At 41.0% G+C, this 18,682-nt stretch overlaps 1 protein-coding gene across 5 annotated transcripts in view; it reads right to left on the reverse strand.

Annotated features, from left to right (window-relative positions):
• The window catches only part of LOC139446707 (FERM domain-containing protein 4A-like), a 222,782-nt gene that overhangs the window by 176,104 nt on the left and 27,996 nt on the right, over positions 1 to 18,682 (reverse strand). For 4 of the 5 annotated variants that reach the window (XM_071227989.1, XM_071227987.1, XM_071227990.1 and 1 more), the window contains exon 1: positions 11,614 to 12,172. The exons of the other annotated variant lie outside the window; for it this stretch is intronic. In XM_071227989.1, coding sequence (XP_071084090.1) covers positions 11,614 to 11,862 — 249 coding nt within the window. In that variant the 5' untranslated portion in view covers positions 11,863 to 12,172. Of the gene's footprint in view, positions 1 to 11,613; positions 12,173 to 18,682 lie in introns of those variants that run through there. 5 annotated transcript variants of the gene reach the window in all.

Consider the following 18,682-nt stretch of genomic DNA (forward strand, 5'->3'; position numbering starts at 1 on the left):
AAAACCAACAACAGCATTTTTTCATGATACAAGAGAAATGATTCTGACCAATCACCTCATAAAACTAAAAGGTTTTGTGAAAACTTAATTACTTGAACATCGGAAGGAAAAGAAATTTTCTGCAAAATAGATGTAGATTGATCCAAAACAGAATATTGATAAGTTATAGTGTTCTATCAACATGAATCATAATACACATACACAAACCAACTGATTTCTCCAGTCTGTCAATCTGCTAAACCATTGATCAATTCTGAGATTTGAATCCATTCCAAACCCTACACCAAACATACATCAAACCAATGATTGATGCTAGAAACTCTCCTAACAGCCACTCCGTAGATTTTATTCAAAATCAACAAATCACTTACTCCCTATTCCCAGCTGTAAACATTGCAAATTCTCCTGCAATGAAGTTACACGAGAATTCAAATACCGTTCTCAAGAAATCAAATTACACATGCATCCACAAATTGATTGGAAACAGGTGCCCAACAAAATGTAAAGGGAAATAACTCTGTTATGACTAACTCAAATTCCCCCCAGCTGTAAATGTCACCTAGTTGAAAACACTGAAACTGTGCTTGACCTGATTGGCTAAATTCAAAAGTACAAAAAACACATAACAAAACAAGGAAGAGCCAGTGTCACAAAGAAACCCAATGCTTTCAGCCAGATCTTGATCATAGTGAGGAATTTTGCACTATGCGATCCTATTATCTAAAGCCTATTACCCATGTCAAAAGGATTTTACAGCTTAAAGATTCAACATGATAGACAAGCTCTATCACAATATCACTATCACATGCTAAATCCTACAGAAGGAAGCCCCAGTGTTGCCATCAGACATGCCAAAATCTCATCACTCAGTTCCATGTGTACCCCTGCATGAATGACATCAACAAAGACAAGACCACCACTGCAGTAAGTGCTGCCCATTATAGAGGCTGGCGGTGGCCTGTGACAGAAAGTCGTTGTATCACTGCTATGTTCAGGGTATTTATTTTGGGACCTACATAAGGGGAAGTGCTGCACTGGATGCACTAACCACATTCCACAGATCCAGGGTGAATGGCAAAAAGCATGTGCTGGACTTTCAAAACCCATAGCTTGCACTGCACACAAATTACAGTTGTAGAAATAAGATTATCTAAAACACAATACAGAAATGCCTCAATTACACATGGTCTAGGCTGAGGTACAATACACTGGTGATTCCCAATTGACGTGTATGAAGCACATACTCCACTTCTTTGGGGATCTTACATGCAAACCATTACTTGTATAATAACTGAAAACTGATTTCACAAGCAATTCATGATTTTTTCACTTTTCCAAGATCTCTGCTATTTATAGACTTGCACATGTCTCTAAGGTAATAATTATCATAATTTCTAGATTATATAAATAGGAAGAACAAAAAGTGACTGGCATATTGTCTGCTATGTAGACTTGCCTATCATGAGGATAGACTTACTACACAACCATGGACTTATCTTTTAGTACAGCCTTGGAGCAAGGCTATGCCATTTACTCCAGGATGAGTTCCTCTCTTTGAACAGTATTTCTGTTCTTTCACAGCATATTAGCTTTTGAGGGAGGAAAGTCGTGATTGAGGTAATAGGCGTTTACTACTTTGGTGAAACCCACAAGCACAGGTGTGGTGCCGACAGACCAAGGACCATAATCAGAGCCAATCTGGGATTTGAAATCATGGGATCCTGGCCCAGGTAAGGGACGTAACCTTGTACAGCAAATTGAGTGCTTCAGGCAGAGAGACCACCCATGATCTCTGGCAAATTTGACTGAGGCAGCTAAAACAATGTGAAGTTTTTATTACACACATCAAACAAGCAATTACCGGCTACCCCAACATTGAGATAACCTGCACAGATCACAATGTCTAGACGAAGACTGGAAACGGGCAGCAGTCAGTGCAAACCTAGGCCATCATATTATATCTCCAGGTTCAAGTATGGAATAACGCTGTACTAAGACTGTGACGATGTGTTATTTTATGCCTCAGTTAGCAATATTCCTGATATATTACTACTGCCTGTAAATTTCCAACTCTGGCACAGGCAAAACAGTGGTCGATGGTGTGAGCATCAATCCACACTGGTTACCATGACAACCCAATCAGTTAACACAATGTAACCACCCATTCGTCATTCATGACAATCACCAAATACTGGGATCTAGCTTGTATTGACCGAGAAAACAAGCCAAACCCATATTGAGAGAATAATTGGTGTCTATACAGTTGATCAAAATATATCATATCTTCCACTGCATTTCATCACTCAAAATCTATAAACCTTCCCATCACAAGCTGAATTATTGATCATTCAGTGATTATTAATTGGTTGTATACATATGTGGCAATGCCTGCAGCGAGGTCAATAACTTGTCTAAAGTCTATTTGTTAGTTTTTTTGTTTACGCTGCAAAGTTTTCTAGCCATAAGACAGCGGCCTGTAAATAATCTTGTCTGGACCAGACAATCCACTTATTGATATTGATAACGATCCACGCTGTCGGGGAACTGTTACCTGAATGACACGCGATCAACCAAGTCACAGAGTCAGGCCATCTCATCCATTTGGTCACCTCTTACGAAGCCTTAAAGGGTTTGTCTGTCAAAAGTACTCATCAAGTAAATGGTGATGCTTTCTTAAAATCAATATCACATCCTCATCATCATGATCATACATGTCATATGTGGTTCAAAATATAGTAATAATTCTGGAAAAAAACCATAAATGGTTGGCGTCCAGCATAACTTTATCTTCTTTTCCAGTGATAAAAATTAAGGAGGGGGGACCAAGGTTCCTTGAGGTTTTCTCCTGTTGCATTTGAATCATGGGACCCTCAAAATTGTTGGGGCCAGCATGTGAGTATAAAAGATGGAGGGGTTGTCTTCCAAGTATGGCACCAACTGTCTTAGGGCTAAGAGTAGAACAACACTGAAATAAAATGAGGGTTCTGAGAGGATTCCTTGACTTTCATGCTTAATTTCAAACACTGATTAACATGATTCAAGATGAGATCAGTTAAACCCTTCACAGCTTCCAGCACATATTGTCCTTAATACTATGTCAACAGTGAGATTGCAAATAGTAACCTATCAAGTTCCAGCTCATCAAAGCACAAGTGCTTTTTACTCTTACCAATCAATATAATCAATATTGTCAACATAATTCTCATAACACTTATTGTCTATAATGATCTATATTTCCGACGGCAATTCTCTAAGCTGATCAATTAATCAGTTTTTTACACTGACAAAATGTGTCAGTGATCCACAGGACCAGTACCAATAAAAACTACTGGTCCTGTTGAATCTCTACTAGACACAATGGTGCTTGGAGCTAATACTCGATCTATTGCTGATTTCAGGAGATGCACAAACTTAAATTACTTTGTCCTTTCGCAAAATAACAAGAACCACCATACCACCATTTCCTTAATGTTACTGGTCCTTAAGAAAATATACAAGACTCGGACCAGTGGACCAGTGTTAGTGTCGAGCACTGTCAATGAACCTTTTTCCCCCTACATCAATGTACATGTAGAAAACATTTGGACTAATGGCGTTTTTTCACCCTCCACAATGTTTAGATATGGACCAATAATTAGCCGTCTGGAAATCCTAACCTAATTCCCCACAAACCCAACTTCTGATATAGTTCATTTCTATTGTCTACTAAATCATTTTTCCACCAGCAAGCAAACCCGCTTGTTCTAGTAATTGAATATGGAAATCAATTAATCAATTTTGTTGTACTCAGTGTGTGAAACGCTTTGCTGAACAAGGTCGTGTCTGAACAATTACACTGCCGACCCACATCATGGATACGGTATTTGGGGCGTTAATATGAAATCCATCAAATAAACAAAAACATTTTCTAAACCGTGTGTATCTAATTGTTGCGCAAGAACCATAAAATTTCTAAAGCACTGAATCAGACATGCATTTTTCATCACACTGCATTTAATGGTGAAAATATGGGGGCTTTATTTCTGCTGTGTCTCGGCAGTTCAGTGACTGAACTTTCCTTGATTGAGTGTTACCCTTAAGATCCATGTTCCACGGGTTCTTTTGTATCTACTCTCATAAACAGGAACCAGGGGAAAACTCAAAGAGGTCCTTCAGAATATTCAGCTCCGTATTCAAGTGATTATTTTCTAATTTAGTCCAAGAGTTACGAATAGCACAATAGTGAGGGAATGAGGGAATGAGGGAATGAGGGAACAGTATTTCAGTAATATCACCTTGATGTGGGAGAGAAAGCCTGAAGTGATGCAGGTCTCAGATGTTTACCACTTTGGTGCCGTGTTTGAAATAACTGCCTGCTGTGCCTGCTGCCTGCCCGCCTGCCCGTGGGTGGTAACTTTTCTGTTGGGCTGCATGAAATTTGCCTCCACCTGCCTGACTATCTGGCACATAATGTTAAGACTTCTTACAATTCACTTAATTATAACTCCCTGAAGATTCTCAAGTGGTCATTTGCATTTTTTCAACTGAATCAAGATGTGATTTCTCTCTTATTTTCTGCAATTTTTCACTATTTATATTTTCTGAATGCGGGCAGGTAACTTTGAAGATGGACAGACAACACTTATGGGTCACCTGCCCAACTGTCTTGCAAGGTTTAAAATGATTTCAAACACTGCTTTGTTAAAACCAACAAGCACAAGCATGGTGCGACAAACCTAGACACATTAGAACACAAGATAAGTTTCTTGCATACCTCAAGCAATCTGTCCACCTGCGCCCCACTAATAGCTTTATAAGCAACTCTGTTAAAGTCCAACATATCGGGGCAAAAACAATGAATGCATCAATGATAATAATGATCTATAATCACAGATAATCACTGCAAGCTTGAAATTAAATTAATTCCCATGAGACGCAGGGTAAATGAACAATGTCATTCATCAGACAGGGAGACAATACGTGGTTTCTTGGAGGGACACTGGTGCAAATTAAACTTTCTATACAACTTCCAATCTATCAAGCTCTGCGCATCACAACCAGGTCAGGAGGTCTTCTGGGTTTGGCTGCAATAGTATTGGAATATGGAGGACCTAAAGTTATATCTTCTTACATTTGAGTTTTGACAAGTATTAAATGACTATGGGCAATTATTTTCATAAATGAGTTAGTATGCGTAAGATTTCACACCACTTCAGCAAACATCTTGCATGGTAGCTTTCACTTTTGGAGAAATCAATTTTAGGAAACTACTCTCCTCTGTTTTACACAGACCAAAAAACGCTCGAAACACATCTTGCCATGGTTTTATAAACGTACACAGATTGATAGTATCACTGTATACAGGGCTTTACCTTGAACTACAACACTAGGAGTCCAGGGAACCCCCAAAGATTGATTCCAATGGTCAATACAGGAAATATGAAGGTCCTGTAAAGTAGTGAAATGGTGTAGTGTAATCATGGTAATGTACTGTAAGATTTGAAAATTATTAGGGCCTTTAATTTTCTTGTATACAATTTGGTACAATGAATATTGTGCATCCTTCGCAATGCAATGCAATGTATTTTTTTGGCCAGTGTCCGTTCTTCACATTTGTGCGTACTGGACGCACACGTTTGCGGCATGCAAAATGGTTATACATTAGAGAGCCCAATGCTGAAGGTAGTCCAGGATGAATGGTCTTGAACAAACTGTTTACAGACAAATGTTGAGATGAGTCATGCACATAAAGCTTATATGATGTTGATCATATTACAAAATACACTGCTATGAAATGCAGCAGATGGTTAGGACAAAGGACATGTCGTTCTGCATAAAGAGAGGGACAGTCTGGTGGGAGTGGGCCGAGAGGCCGAGACCCTGGTAACAACGCTAGCTCGAATGTCTTGTCTACTTGTTCTTAATCAATGTCAAACTAAATCATAAATGGAAACATGGTTTTGCGTATCAAATTAACGTGGCAACCCTAGTTCTGAAGTCGATGATGAAACCAGCCCTCAAAGTCCCCACAACAGTGCCTTCTGGTCCAGGTACAAAGGCCTACTTCATTCAAGTCAACCTGAGTTTGATGAAAGGGACCAGATCAACCCCATCTGATAACATTACAATAACATGAACACAAGCCTTGATGAATTAAGTCTGTTCCAGGCAGACACAAAGACATTCCAATTATAATGGAGAACGTGATACAGGCCAAGGGAAGAAGGTGACCCAATCAACCTGGTCCGAATTAACACGTCCCAAACTATAGTTTGTAGAATATAGATGAGGAAAGGCGTTCATCAACACCACTAGCTAAATGCTAATCTTGCTACCAACTCCTTTGACTCTGGTCACTTCACAACATTATTCCAATATTCCACATTCTCCAATAATCATGATAATGTCAAAACTACCGTTTTCCACAATGTTGAATTTAAATAAGATCCTTTTACAACCACAACAAATTTGAGTGCAAATATGTTCAGTTTGATCCAACAAAAAAGACTACTTGGCATTTTGACAGAGACAGGTTAGGTTCCAAGGTAAATTGCAAGCCACAACAGTGAAGCACACTCCCAATACAACTTCACTTTGATCTGGACGAAAAGAATGTAAGGGAATAGTGAAATAGATGCATTATCAACATTTCAAACCTAACAAGCCATGTTCATGTTTGTGTGAATTTGGCAACAAGGCAATATCATCGATAAAAAAGCGTTTAAACCTGAATTTTGTGAAACATGAACTCGTTTTCAATCTAATTCTCAACTGAAGCATAACCACAGATTCGCCATCCAATCCAACAGAGGCAATGTTTAAGAAAGGGAAGACGGTGTAAGGATCGTCTTATCGCATCTAACTGAACTTACTGCCCACAAAGGACAAACACAAATACTTCACACTTCGGCATGATTGATAACAATGTTTAAGAAAGGGAAAATGATATTGGGATTGTCTTATCACAGCTATCTGTACTTATTGCCCATAAATGACAAATACAAATATTTCACACTTCAACATGATTGATCAGAACAAAGCAAGCATCATTCTTCAAGCCTTTATCAATACAACAAACATACAAGCATGGCATGTTAGTGGGAACAGGACTCCAGGCTTTATTACTCTCCTTTGACAAGTTCAAACAATGAGCATATGTCTACTGCCCTGTCATATTCTCATATTGCTTGCTTCAGCCATATTTAATCACAACTGTATGGCCAAAGACCGACCCCAGCCCGAGGCCTGGTATTCAATGCTTGACCACAGGACAAGGTAACGATTTACACTGTAAGCAATAGAAGCTTGTACACATATTGAGCTAAAACAAGATGGAGAGAGGGCTTCCTCCAGCCTTTTATCCTTTATAAGCCTAGCTTCAGCAAATAAATGTGTCTTTCATTCTAAGTGTGTGAGATAAGGCAAGGGTTTTTGGAACTCTCCTGCCTGCAAGGAAAGAAAATCTTGGCCTCGTGCTAGTTCTTGCCCTGCGGGTATATTGCATGGAGAGACAGAAATGTTTGAACAGATAAAACTTCAATAGACAAGAACTTGAACCCTACTTCAGTGTGTTTGACCTACGGTCTCTCGCGGCGGTAATGGTGATGGCGATGGCACTACAGTGACAAAAGATACTCATGAAAAGGCTGCTTGGGACAACATGATGAATTTGTTTGATGGGTTTGCCAGGCCCATTTCTCAGATATGTGAGCAATAACATTATACATCCATTCCATGATAAAGCTGAGGACAGTGCCAACCCAGTCACTACCACCTGGTGCACTGGGGAATATTCCTGCCATATATCAAGGACAGGGCTAATAATAACCTTCTGCTCCATCATAAAATACACTGACATCTGTAAATTATAAAATGTGCACATCAGCACTTGTTAAGCATGAATATATCTGCATGCTCTGTGGAATCAGTTATTTTTGATGGCACAGCGGTTGCAGGTGAGGAATAATATATAATTAATAGTGACCAACCTGACCACCTGATCCCGTTAGTCGCCTCATACGACAAGCAGTCACCGTTTACGGCAAGCATGGGTTGCTGAAGACCTATTCTACCCCAGTGTTGTGAGTGAGTGAGTATGGTTTAACGCCGCTTTTAGCAATATTCAAGCAATAACACGGTGGGGAACACCAGAAAATGGGCTTCACACGTACCCATGTGGGGAATCGAACCTCGTTCTTTGGTGTTACGAGCCATTGCTTTAACCACTAGGCTACCCCACCGTCCCCACAGGTCGTGAGTGAATGAGTGCTGTTTTTACATATTGTTTCAGTATACACTTCAGAATTTCCATCCTTTGGGAGCATTGAAACCAGATCTTTTTCAAACCGAGTTGTTCTCATATGAGTCAAACACTGCCACAACGGAGCTACCCTCCCTACACAATTACCCAACACTTAGCACATGTCTCCTGCACTGTCATATTCTCATACTCATGTTTGTGTGTGTGTACTTGTCTGGACTAATGCCGACTTTATAGTGCTAAGTCCACTGAGATACAATGCTGCAGTTTAACATGTATACCCAACTGTGAGTACAATGACTCCGAGGCCCACCAGTCCTTGTTTTTCACCCCATAATGCCGAGAGCCAGTCAAGGTAACAACAAGTACCATCTTTTAACATCTTTTGGTATGACACAGCTGGAGATTGAACCCCTGACCTTCTTCTCTCTGGGCGGACTCTACCACTAGACCCGGGAGGTGGTCCAACACACAGAAGTGGGTCCACCACACAGAAGTGGGTCCACCACACAGAAAGGGGTCCGCCACACAGAAGCGGGTCCGCCACACAGAAGCGGGTCCGCCACACAGAAGTGGGTCCAACACACTGAAGTGGTCACATCATCACTTTCCCATCCAGTGTGCGAACCAGCATCAGGTGGGCCTGGAGGACAATTGATGTACATTCACAGCTACAAACAAACATCAAGTTTCCCATCCATCATGTTGTAAAGAAAAGCAACGCGGGGACATGTCATCCTCCCTGCATGTTCAATTATCCCTAAATCTATCAAGGAGATCTGTATACCCCGATTTGTGCTGACTCCAGGTGAACATGTTGTTGTTGTGTTGTTGTTGTTGTTTGTTGTTTAATGCTTGTTTAAGTCTGAACCAGACAATCTACTGATTGACATCAGGAGCAATGACCTACGTAATTTGAATACGATGACATGCATCAAGCCAGTCAGCGAGCCTGACCATCCGATCCCATTAGTCACCTCTTACGACAAGCATGGTTCGCCTCTTACGACAAGCATGGTCGCCTCTTACGACAAGCATGGGTGCTGAGGACCAAATGAATCAGACAATGACCTTACAGGACACTGATGTACTGATGTTCCAACCCTTAAATCTTAGTCCTAGTAAATCATATTCTCATAATCTATACATGCTCATTGCATGCAGGAGAGGTTTGGCAAGACTCGGGCTTCAGGTCAATGGTTCAACATGCAGATCACATAACAAGTCCCCATGCATACCCTGTAGTAGAAATCAGCAAAGTCAACATGTTCCTTATTCAGATTTCAACAGATACTGCCCAGGGGGTATACAAATTCTGGGGATATATATACATATTCAGTTATATCATGTTATCACATGCTTATCTGATCTCAGACCATGACAATAGAAAACATTTGACATTAAAAATTTAGAAGTCCTGGGTGTCCTAAAGGTAGAGGTTTTGGACACCTTGTCCTCAATGTTGGACAAGCCATCCTCGACCTCTACATGGGACACCACATCTTGACATAGCAAAAACATCCTCCACATGAGAGAAACTGTCCTCAGCTTGGTAAAAACTGTCATAAACAATGGACATCTATTCCCTACATAGGACAAAATGTCCTCTACACTGGACACCATGTCACTGGCATAGGAAAAAACAAGCGTAGAAACTAATTAATCATTTTCCTCATTAGCCAAGATGATCTGCCTCAAAGATATACCATCTACCTAATGGTAAAAAAGATACCTTCTTTTCCAAGGCAAGAGAGTTAACTGACTACAAAAGTCCAGTTTCCACCCTTGACGAACTAGGCTAGAATTCCTGGGCTCGATCGTAGCGCCACCAGTGGCTATTATGAGTTATGTCCCTTCTATGCCTCTCCTATGGACCAATCTCGTGTTACTTGCATTTGCTTCTAACGAAATGGCAGCACCCAGTTAAGACGATCTGATCAATAATCAAGATCTATATTGTGATAAAACGGATCTTACATCGAGAAGTGCATCAAATCATGTGAGCACACTGATTATAAACATGAAAAGATTTGGAAAATATCTGTGCAAATGATTTGCAAATCCTGCAATCGACCGAAATCTGCATGACAGTTTACGAACCAGATTTCGATTTCATTGCGCGATTGTGATGGGACTATGCATAGCCTCGTTAGTCAACCCAAAACCGAACTCCGTAATACCAGCCTAGTTCGGCAAGGGTGGTAACTGGACTTTAAAAGTCAGTGAACTCCCTTGCCTCGGGAAGATGAAGAGCTACAGTCCATGATGAAATATCACTGAGTCCTTCTTGAGTTTTACTAGTCTCTGAACAGCAGATGTATGTTTATTCTGAACACTAAGGACTACAATGGCTAACATGGCTCACATTATCTGGCCCCGTTTCACAGATGCCTAGATTAACAATGCATGGTGTTGTGGTCAATAATTCACTCCTTTCCAACGTGTTAAGCCCAAGGTTTCATAAGTGTTGACATCTGGCCTAATAAGGGTGTCGTCATGACAAGACATGATATATCGGACTGCTGACAGAGAGGAAGCAACTTCGTTTCCACCTGACAAATGCCAATATTTTGAGTAAAAACATTGAACACACTCATTCAAAATTCATCCAGATTTCTCATTGTTTAACTGGATGATGATTGAAATAGTGCGTTTGGTTTAACAATTTTTCGGATTAGGAAGTGGGGTCATGTCAAGGAGGAGCAAAAATTATCACAATAATTTTCTATCTGTCAAGATCCTTCCGACGATGTCAAGCTGTCTGTAGCAGTCATCTGAACACTGCCCTTGCTGGACAGCTATGCATGTCTATGGGCAACAGAGTTCAGATCTGCTCCAGCTCCCATTGTATCATTTATACAACTGAAATAAAGCTATCAATTGTATCAGTATGCATCTGGGTATGGGTCATTATTGTCAGCTGTCGACTGTCACAAATGTTGGAGATCACCCAAACGACCACATCCATCACCAGATAGGACATGACAAATATTTGGCATAATTGTTGAGATGCGTCATTGATCACCATCATCCCCCCACCGCACCGCACCCCATCCCACCAACCCCACCCCACAAGAAGACACAACACTGGCTGACGTGACTGCACGTGACTAACCCTGTTGACACACCTGCCGATGTGCAACTCCTGTCACCATACTAATGGCCCTTATTACGCAGATGGCACATCTGTTTAATTAACTGCACTCAAACATCATAAACAATGCAGGAAGGGTGTAAATAATGAACAGTAAACACATGTAAACAGTAAGTGGGTCAATAGTGGTTCAATACTTCATCACAATGACTTATTAAGAACATACAACCCATCAATATATGACTAATATTATATAGATATATGTTTCTTTATATCTTACCAATTTGTTTTCAAACAGCCGAACAAGATTTCGTACAGAGCTTCGAGATCCTGTCCTGACCAAACTGACAAGACTTCTCTGCCGTTTTCTTGGTTTATCCTGAGACATACTCCGATCTCTTCGACTCCGAACTTCCTGAGATTTCGCACGTCGGGCATGGCTCTGGTTTCGAGTTCGACTTCTGGCCTCACGTGCACTTTTTATTTCTGGATCCTCACAGAAGGCCACTCTCCGCTCTTTCAACGACATTATTACAAATAGGAACTACTCACGCCCAAATGGTCACACACTATGTCGCATCAACACTGTACCAAACTGGTTCAAACATCATCATTTAAATACTCCACTCGATTATTCCATCATGAAAATATGAAAATAGCAATCCAACAACTCTCCACATCGGTTATAACATGACTCCAGTGATGACAGGTACCTTGTTATCCTGGTTAATCCAATCAATAGGAGTTTTCTCCACATCGAAATCCGCAGTGGGGAATCCCTGAGTATTCCACCAGTGTCTGACTGTAAGCATTGTATATCCACTGCTGTCCATGGGTAGTCCAGATGCAGACTGCCACACAGCAGGTAACCGGCCACCTGAGTGAAGCCTGTCTCACACTGCTCCCAGAGGAGAGGGGGAGGGGGACAGGGAGGGGGTGCTGTCCATCTGTTTCACCCTTGGTCCAGCCCAGCAGGGGTCAGATTGTTCAATTTTTGTCTATCCTTGAACCTTACAAAAATTCCCAGTCTGTATACACATCAACACATGGGAATCATTTCGCAACAAAATCTAAATGTTCGAGAAATTCAGCAGTAGGGTTTCTGTAGGTAGAAACTCTAACCACCTGCTAGAAGATGCTCAGGCAGCAGTACTCATTATACCCAGTAATTAAAATCACCAGAGGAATTCACTGCAGCAGACGGGGGAAACTTGTACAGAGCTGAGGCTGCCTAAGTGATTCCACCAGTTAGGCAAGGAGGTAGGAAAAAAAGTGAACACCAACCAAATATTCTAAACAGCAATCACATACTAATATATTCCAGCACATTTCTCACAAATCCTCCAGTTTCTGACAGAGGGGTACCATTACAAGTATGTAGCATAGTTCTGTAAAGTTCACAGTGTCACATGCTGATTCAAGAACAACATCAATGGCAGAAGCAGTCAGACAAGCCCATTCTCTCACTTCAAAGTAGCGAGTAGTCCGACATACCCCATCCACGTGGAGGCTGGCCCAATCTCACCTCCAGTATAGCATCCTAACACGCCTCAGGTAAAACTGACGGTGAGAAAATCTTAGATGTGTGTACACTCTGTCATAACTGCTGCAGTAATTGAGCCCCCTGATCAATAACCCCACACAATGGCTGTTGGTTATCTAGTAGCACGTAAGTAATCCAACTATATGTTCTCCACGTAAATCCTGCTTCCGTTCACGTTGCTAGCAGCATATCTGATCAATGCATCATATAAAGTTAAACTCATAAATCCCACAATACAACCAGCCAGCTAAAACTGCATACATCAGTTCACGGAACAGTCCAGGTATTGTTGTCACACTTCCGAGCCGACTACAAATCCTGGAAGCCACTTCTGACTTTTATCAGGTGGTTTGTAAGCTGAGATCCAACTTATGGATGTGCCATTTGTTAAAAATGTTCCGAGGCGGTGTTCAAGCCGAGCAATAATACACTTTTCTCAACCAACTGCTACCTGCTGTTTACAATCACAAGCCTAATTGTTCTCTGTCACACAACTGGGTGTGCGTCTCTTAATGTTCTCAGCAAGGCCGTACTATGACACTGTCACATTTCATTTCAGACAACAAGCAAAAGATGCTCAGTATTTCCTTTTCCATAAACCTCAACCACACAGGAAAGAAAAGACACTGGAAGCATTATGATCAAATATTCCGAAGGAAATGCAACTGTAGAGCACCATAAAAGGTTATTCATCCCTGCCAGCACTGTGAGTGTCCGTGAGGTTTGTGCTGTGCCCAGCTTGTCAACGGCGAGCAGGGGTTGTGTTAACATGGGCTGACCTACCCGACACAGGTGAATTAGCTACTTTCCCCGGGGGGGGGGAAAGACGCGCAGGGTGAAATGGCCTATTTGACAAGCAGTGTTTGCCGTAGCTGACCTTTTCTACTCCTTCACCACTCTCCAAAAGGTAAGTGTCCAACTCAAACAAATTCACAACCCTTCACAAACCCACCTTCCAATCACTTGTGACTTTGAAAAGATTGCTGATACTTCCACTCTGCCAGCCCGCGCCTAACATCCGTCCACTGCAGGGTCTGTGGGTAGTATATCAACAGATGAAATATCCACTTAATGAACAGGAAGGATCCAGATTCCAAATCCATATCCTATGTCAACATCCTAGCTCATATTCAATATACAAGTTTGGTAAGAACTTAATTGGTGAGTACACCAACCACTCACTATATTGGCTCTATACAAATGTCCACATATCAAGTATCAGGACTCCTCCCATGCCGGGCTCCCCTTTCTCCCGATACTGTCATTAGGGTCCTGTATCATACAATCGCATTGTCACCAATAGCTTACTAAATCCATATCCCGTGGCAACTTTTAACAAGCTCTGGAGAGCCTACAGCAATTCTCATGAAAATCCCGACCTATAGAATTGAGAATTGGTTACTGGAATTTCGGACATGTGGATCACCTGTTTTACACGGGTGTGCTCAACATACCAGCGTGGCTTGTTACCGTTCTCTGTGTGTGGTCAGTCCAGCCATATAAGCCATATACTCCTGTGACCAGGGACTATAATCTCAATGTTTGTAATTCCAATCCTGAATTCCTGCGTGTCTGGAGAGAAAACATGTCCATCAACATTTCCAAACTCTCTCCCAAGGCTGTCATAATCCACATACGATAAAGTAGAATTTGTCCAAACACTACTCATTAACTAATAAGTATATGTCTGTTTGCCTCTAAGCACCACTGCGGTATAAACTTCTCGATTCAAGTATCCCTGCTACAGGATATGATACACTTCAGTGTATAACGCCTTATAAAATATTAGGTAATTCTCCTGGATGAACTTGACTACAGTGCAGTATGCTTGGTCCAAGTGTTCATCCCAAGTTCTGTATCCGGTCTGACCAGGCGGGTATACCCTCAACAGCAAGATGCTGTATAATCCTTCACAGGATAATAGCCAACTATAGTCTGCCTATGCTCATTAACAAATTACTGTGATGTTGGCTAGGTAATGCTATCTGTGAGAATCCACATGGTTGGTTACCCCCTGATAAGTCATCTCCCTGGAGGCATGGTGTTCAAGAGCTGCAATCATGGCTACTTTCGAGACTGATTCTTCATTCACATCACGACAAATGTCTAGAGTTCGAGTAATGCAAGTTGGAGGAGAAGATCACAGATTTCCCTGCTGTGTCTTTCTTCACATATATCGGCTGTCCATCAATCAGGGCCTCCTGTTAACAACTCTCACACCATCACAGCTCTGTCGCTTCCGGTAGTCCACCTCTGCTGCATATACTACTACCAGGCCACTCTTGGTTAAACCGTTTCTCTTATCTTGCCTCTTCCACTTCTGAACCCACTCCTTACCCCACTTCTGTCACTTCTTACCCCACTTCTGCTTTCCCATATCAACCACTTCTTATCCCACTTCTACCACCTCTTATCCCACTTTTGCTATTCCGTATCTACCTCCTCTTATCCCACTTCTGCTATTCCACGTCTACCATTTATCCCACTTTTGCTATTCCACATGTACCACCTGACCCCACTTCTGCTCTCCGAGGTCTTATCTCACTTCTGCTATTCCTTATCAACCACTTCTTATCCTACTTCTGCTATTCCACATCTCCCACCTCTTATCCCACTTCTCCTATTCACATCAATCAATTGTCCCCCTTCTACTCTCCCACGTCTTATCCCTGTGCTATTCTGTATCTACTTCTTATCTTACTTCTGCTATTCTGCCTCTCTCACTTCTGACCCCACCTTATACCCCAAATCTCTCCAACCATGTATACAACTATCAGAAACAATTTCCCCTCTCCTACAAATGGTCAGTTCCCAGCTGGTGTGGGCAGTATGGAAGGGCAGATGGGGCCATTACACCTCTGCTCAGGGGGTATAATGAGGCATATGTATGGAGCCAGGGTTTTATTGACAATAATCATTGGAAAGAAGCAGGACCTCTGGAAGCTGTTCTGTCCGGAATTGTAAACATACTCTACAGGTTCAATCACATTTAGCATCGCTTGTCCACATGATTACATTATCACAGCATCCAACTAAATCAGAACCCAAGAATAATTACCATTAATACATTTTTCATGAATTTACAGGTTAATATTCCATACAGTATGTCAAACCTAATCCAATCCTATTCATACAAAGTCATAATTGACCCTGATAAACAGGTGCAATGAGGCAGGGGCTTATCAATAGACGAGAATCAGTCTATCATCAAAATACAACCCATCAACCTTATCAAACATCTTGAGTATGTCACTTCCATTCTAAAAGATGCAATTAAAATCAGTTCTGCTCACTGAAGTGTATCAGCCTTAGAATACATTCAGCTCAATCATGGGAAAGTCAGATCGAATGTAGTCATGCCTCTCCTCTGAATACATGGATGTGTATTTTTGTGACAGGGATGAAAAGAATCCATGACTAACAGGGTCTAGATAGGTCTCAAATTGCACATCTATAAACACAACACTTCTACAGTTGGAGTGCACTGCACAACTACTGTATTCAACATAATAAGCGCCCAGGGCGCTCTCTCAATATTATAAAATAAGGGGCTCTTATTAGAATATTATTTTGGTGAAAAAGAACTGAGTTGAAAGATCATTAATTTTGTGGTTTATGCTGACAGCCTGAAATAGTTATATATACGACATATATTTTTCCAGAATTTAATTTCCCATAATTAAGGATGCATATAACACACGTATTATACACGATTAGATAAGTCTTGTGTACATTGATCATTGCAAGGGGTGCTAATTGGGATTGCTCACTTGTCAATATATTAGCAAATATCACCATGGGCGCTTATTAGAGTGGGGCGCTTATTACGTCGAGTACGGTAGTATATGAGAAAGATGAAATGACTAATTGGCAGGCAGTGGGAAGCTACACGACTGGCTGGGTTAAAATTGTTATGAGGCCATGTTTTCTCTGTGGTAGGTATGTAGAATGGATCAGGTTGTATACAGAGGTGGGTGGATGGAAGCCTTGTGTCCTGCATGTTTAGTTGAAGGGTCTGGTATCACTGATCACTCACAGCTGCACCATTCAGTCAAAAGTGAGTGAGTGAGTGAGTTGGGTTTAACGCCTCTTTTAACATTATTCCAGTTATATCACGGCGTGTCAGCTTAATGTGGGAGGAAAGCCCTAAGTGATGCAGGTCTCAGACGTTTACCACTTCGGTGAAACCCACGAGCACGTGTATGGTGCTGACAAACCTAGAAACATAATTGGGGCGAACCGGGATTCGAACCCATAATCATAGGTTTCTGGCGTGCCCAGCGAATTGCGGCGCCTTAGGCGACTGGGCAACCCGTGCCCCTTCAGAACCATGGTGCTGACATCTTTGTTTCGTTTCCAAGTTACCTTGTTTTACCCAGTATTACAATGAATGCGATGTTGTTGTTTATTTGTTTGTTGTTTAATGCCGCACCAACCAACACGACAAGATTGGGTTGCTGAAGACCAATTCTAACCCAGAATCTTTACGGAAGGAAAAACGAGATGTAGTGCTTTTGTGCATCATTCACTGAGTGAGTGAGTGAGTGAGTGCCACTTCTGGGGAAGTGTGGCGCCTACATTTGATCTGTAAATAAAAATCTGTAAATCAAATATAGGTATGCAAGCTGAAAAGGCTTCAAAACATTTAACATATATAAAATAAATTAGGTAATGGCAAATTTACACAAACATGACAAATACACCGAAGTACACATCAAGGTCCTGCCCAAGAATCGCCACAAAGCCGCTTATGTAAATAATATCATTACCACTCAGCATATCAGCAATAGTGACAGTAAAATGTTGAGATTCACAAGAATCTGTCTCCAAGTTTATCTGATACCATGTCTGAATAATACAATCAAGCCAGATACATAGGAGGGTGGTTATCCTGTTATGCTTCTTATCACAAAGCACAAGACAAACTGACAGGTAAATGGACGAACTATCTAGACCCCACAATCCACAAGATGCCCACGGAGCTGGCACTCTGTCCTATCTTCTCACAGTGAGAGACCACAAACATGAGGCCAAAACACAAATATATATGTCCCGTTTCCCGGACACATTTACCATAGCTTTTATCACCATGTTGGAATGGTATGCACATGCATTTCATACCACTAGCATAAATTTGTAGATGGAAAAAGTTAGTGATGGGTATTGGCCTGACTTATATAATGCAATTTATTGCAATAATGATTCATACCACAATATATTGCATGCATTCTTTCATATGTTATGAACCTAAACAAAAAAAACTTTCCCTGCACATTTTTGACAACTTCATATATTGTTGGATGTTGCTGTGTTGCTGATGTGCATAAAAGACACATTATATTCAGAAAACTGGTCACAAATAGTTTTACTTTTTCGATCACAGGAAACTAATTTCTTTATTTCATAATTTTACTTCAACTTTTTACTTACGTAAAATTTTAAAACACTATGAAGATATGAATCATTTTGAAAAATGCAATATACCCGTATTTTCCATACGTCTTATTATTTGGGGTGAATTGATACAGCAACTTCACGATACAATATCTATAGTGATATGAATGATTACATCAAATCTTGTGGAAACATCTTGACTATGAATATTTCAGAGCAGGTTCAAAAGGAAAAGCTGACTGAAGACATGTTTTGAAGTTGCTATTGTAGTAGTGAACTTGAAACACTAATTACAACACATTTTGGGATACTGACTGACAAGGAGTAAATAATGTATTTTAGCATGTGTATCATCTTGTATCGACACAGAAAAAAGTATACAGTGTATTGTGTATCGCATCATCTCATAAAA

This window comes from Haliotis cracherodii, unplaced genomic scaffold (genome assembly GCF_022045235.1).
Source record: "Haliotis cracherodii isolate W230 unplaced genomic scaffold, xgHalCrac1.p SCAF_6, whole genome shotgun sequence".
NCBI lineage: Eukaryota > Metazoa > Mollusca > Gastropoda > Lepetellida > Haliotidae > Haliotis > Haliotis cracherodii.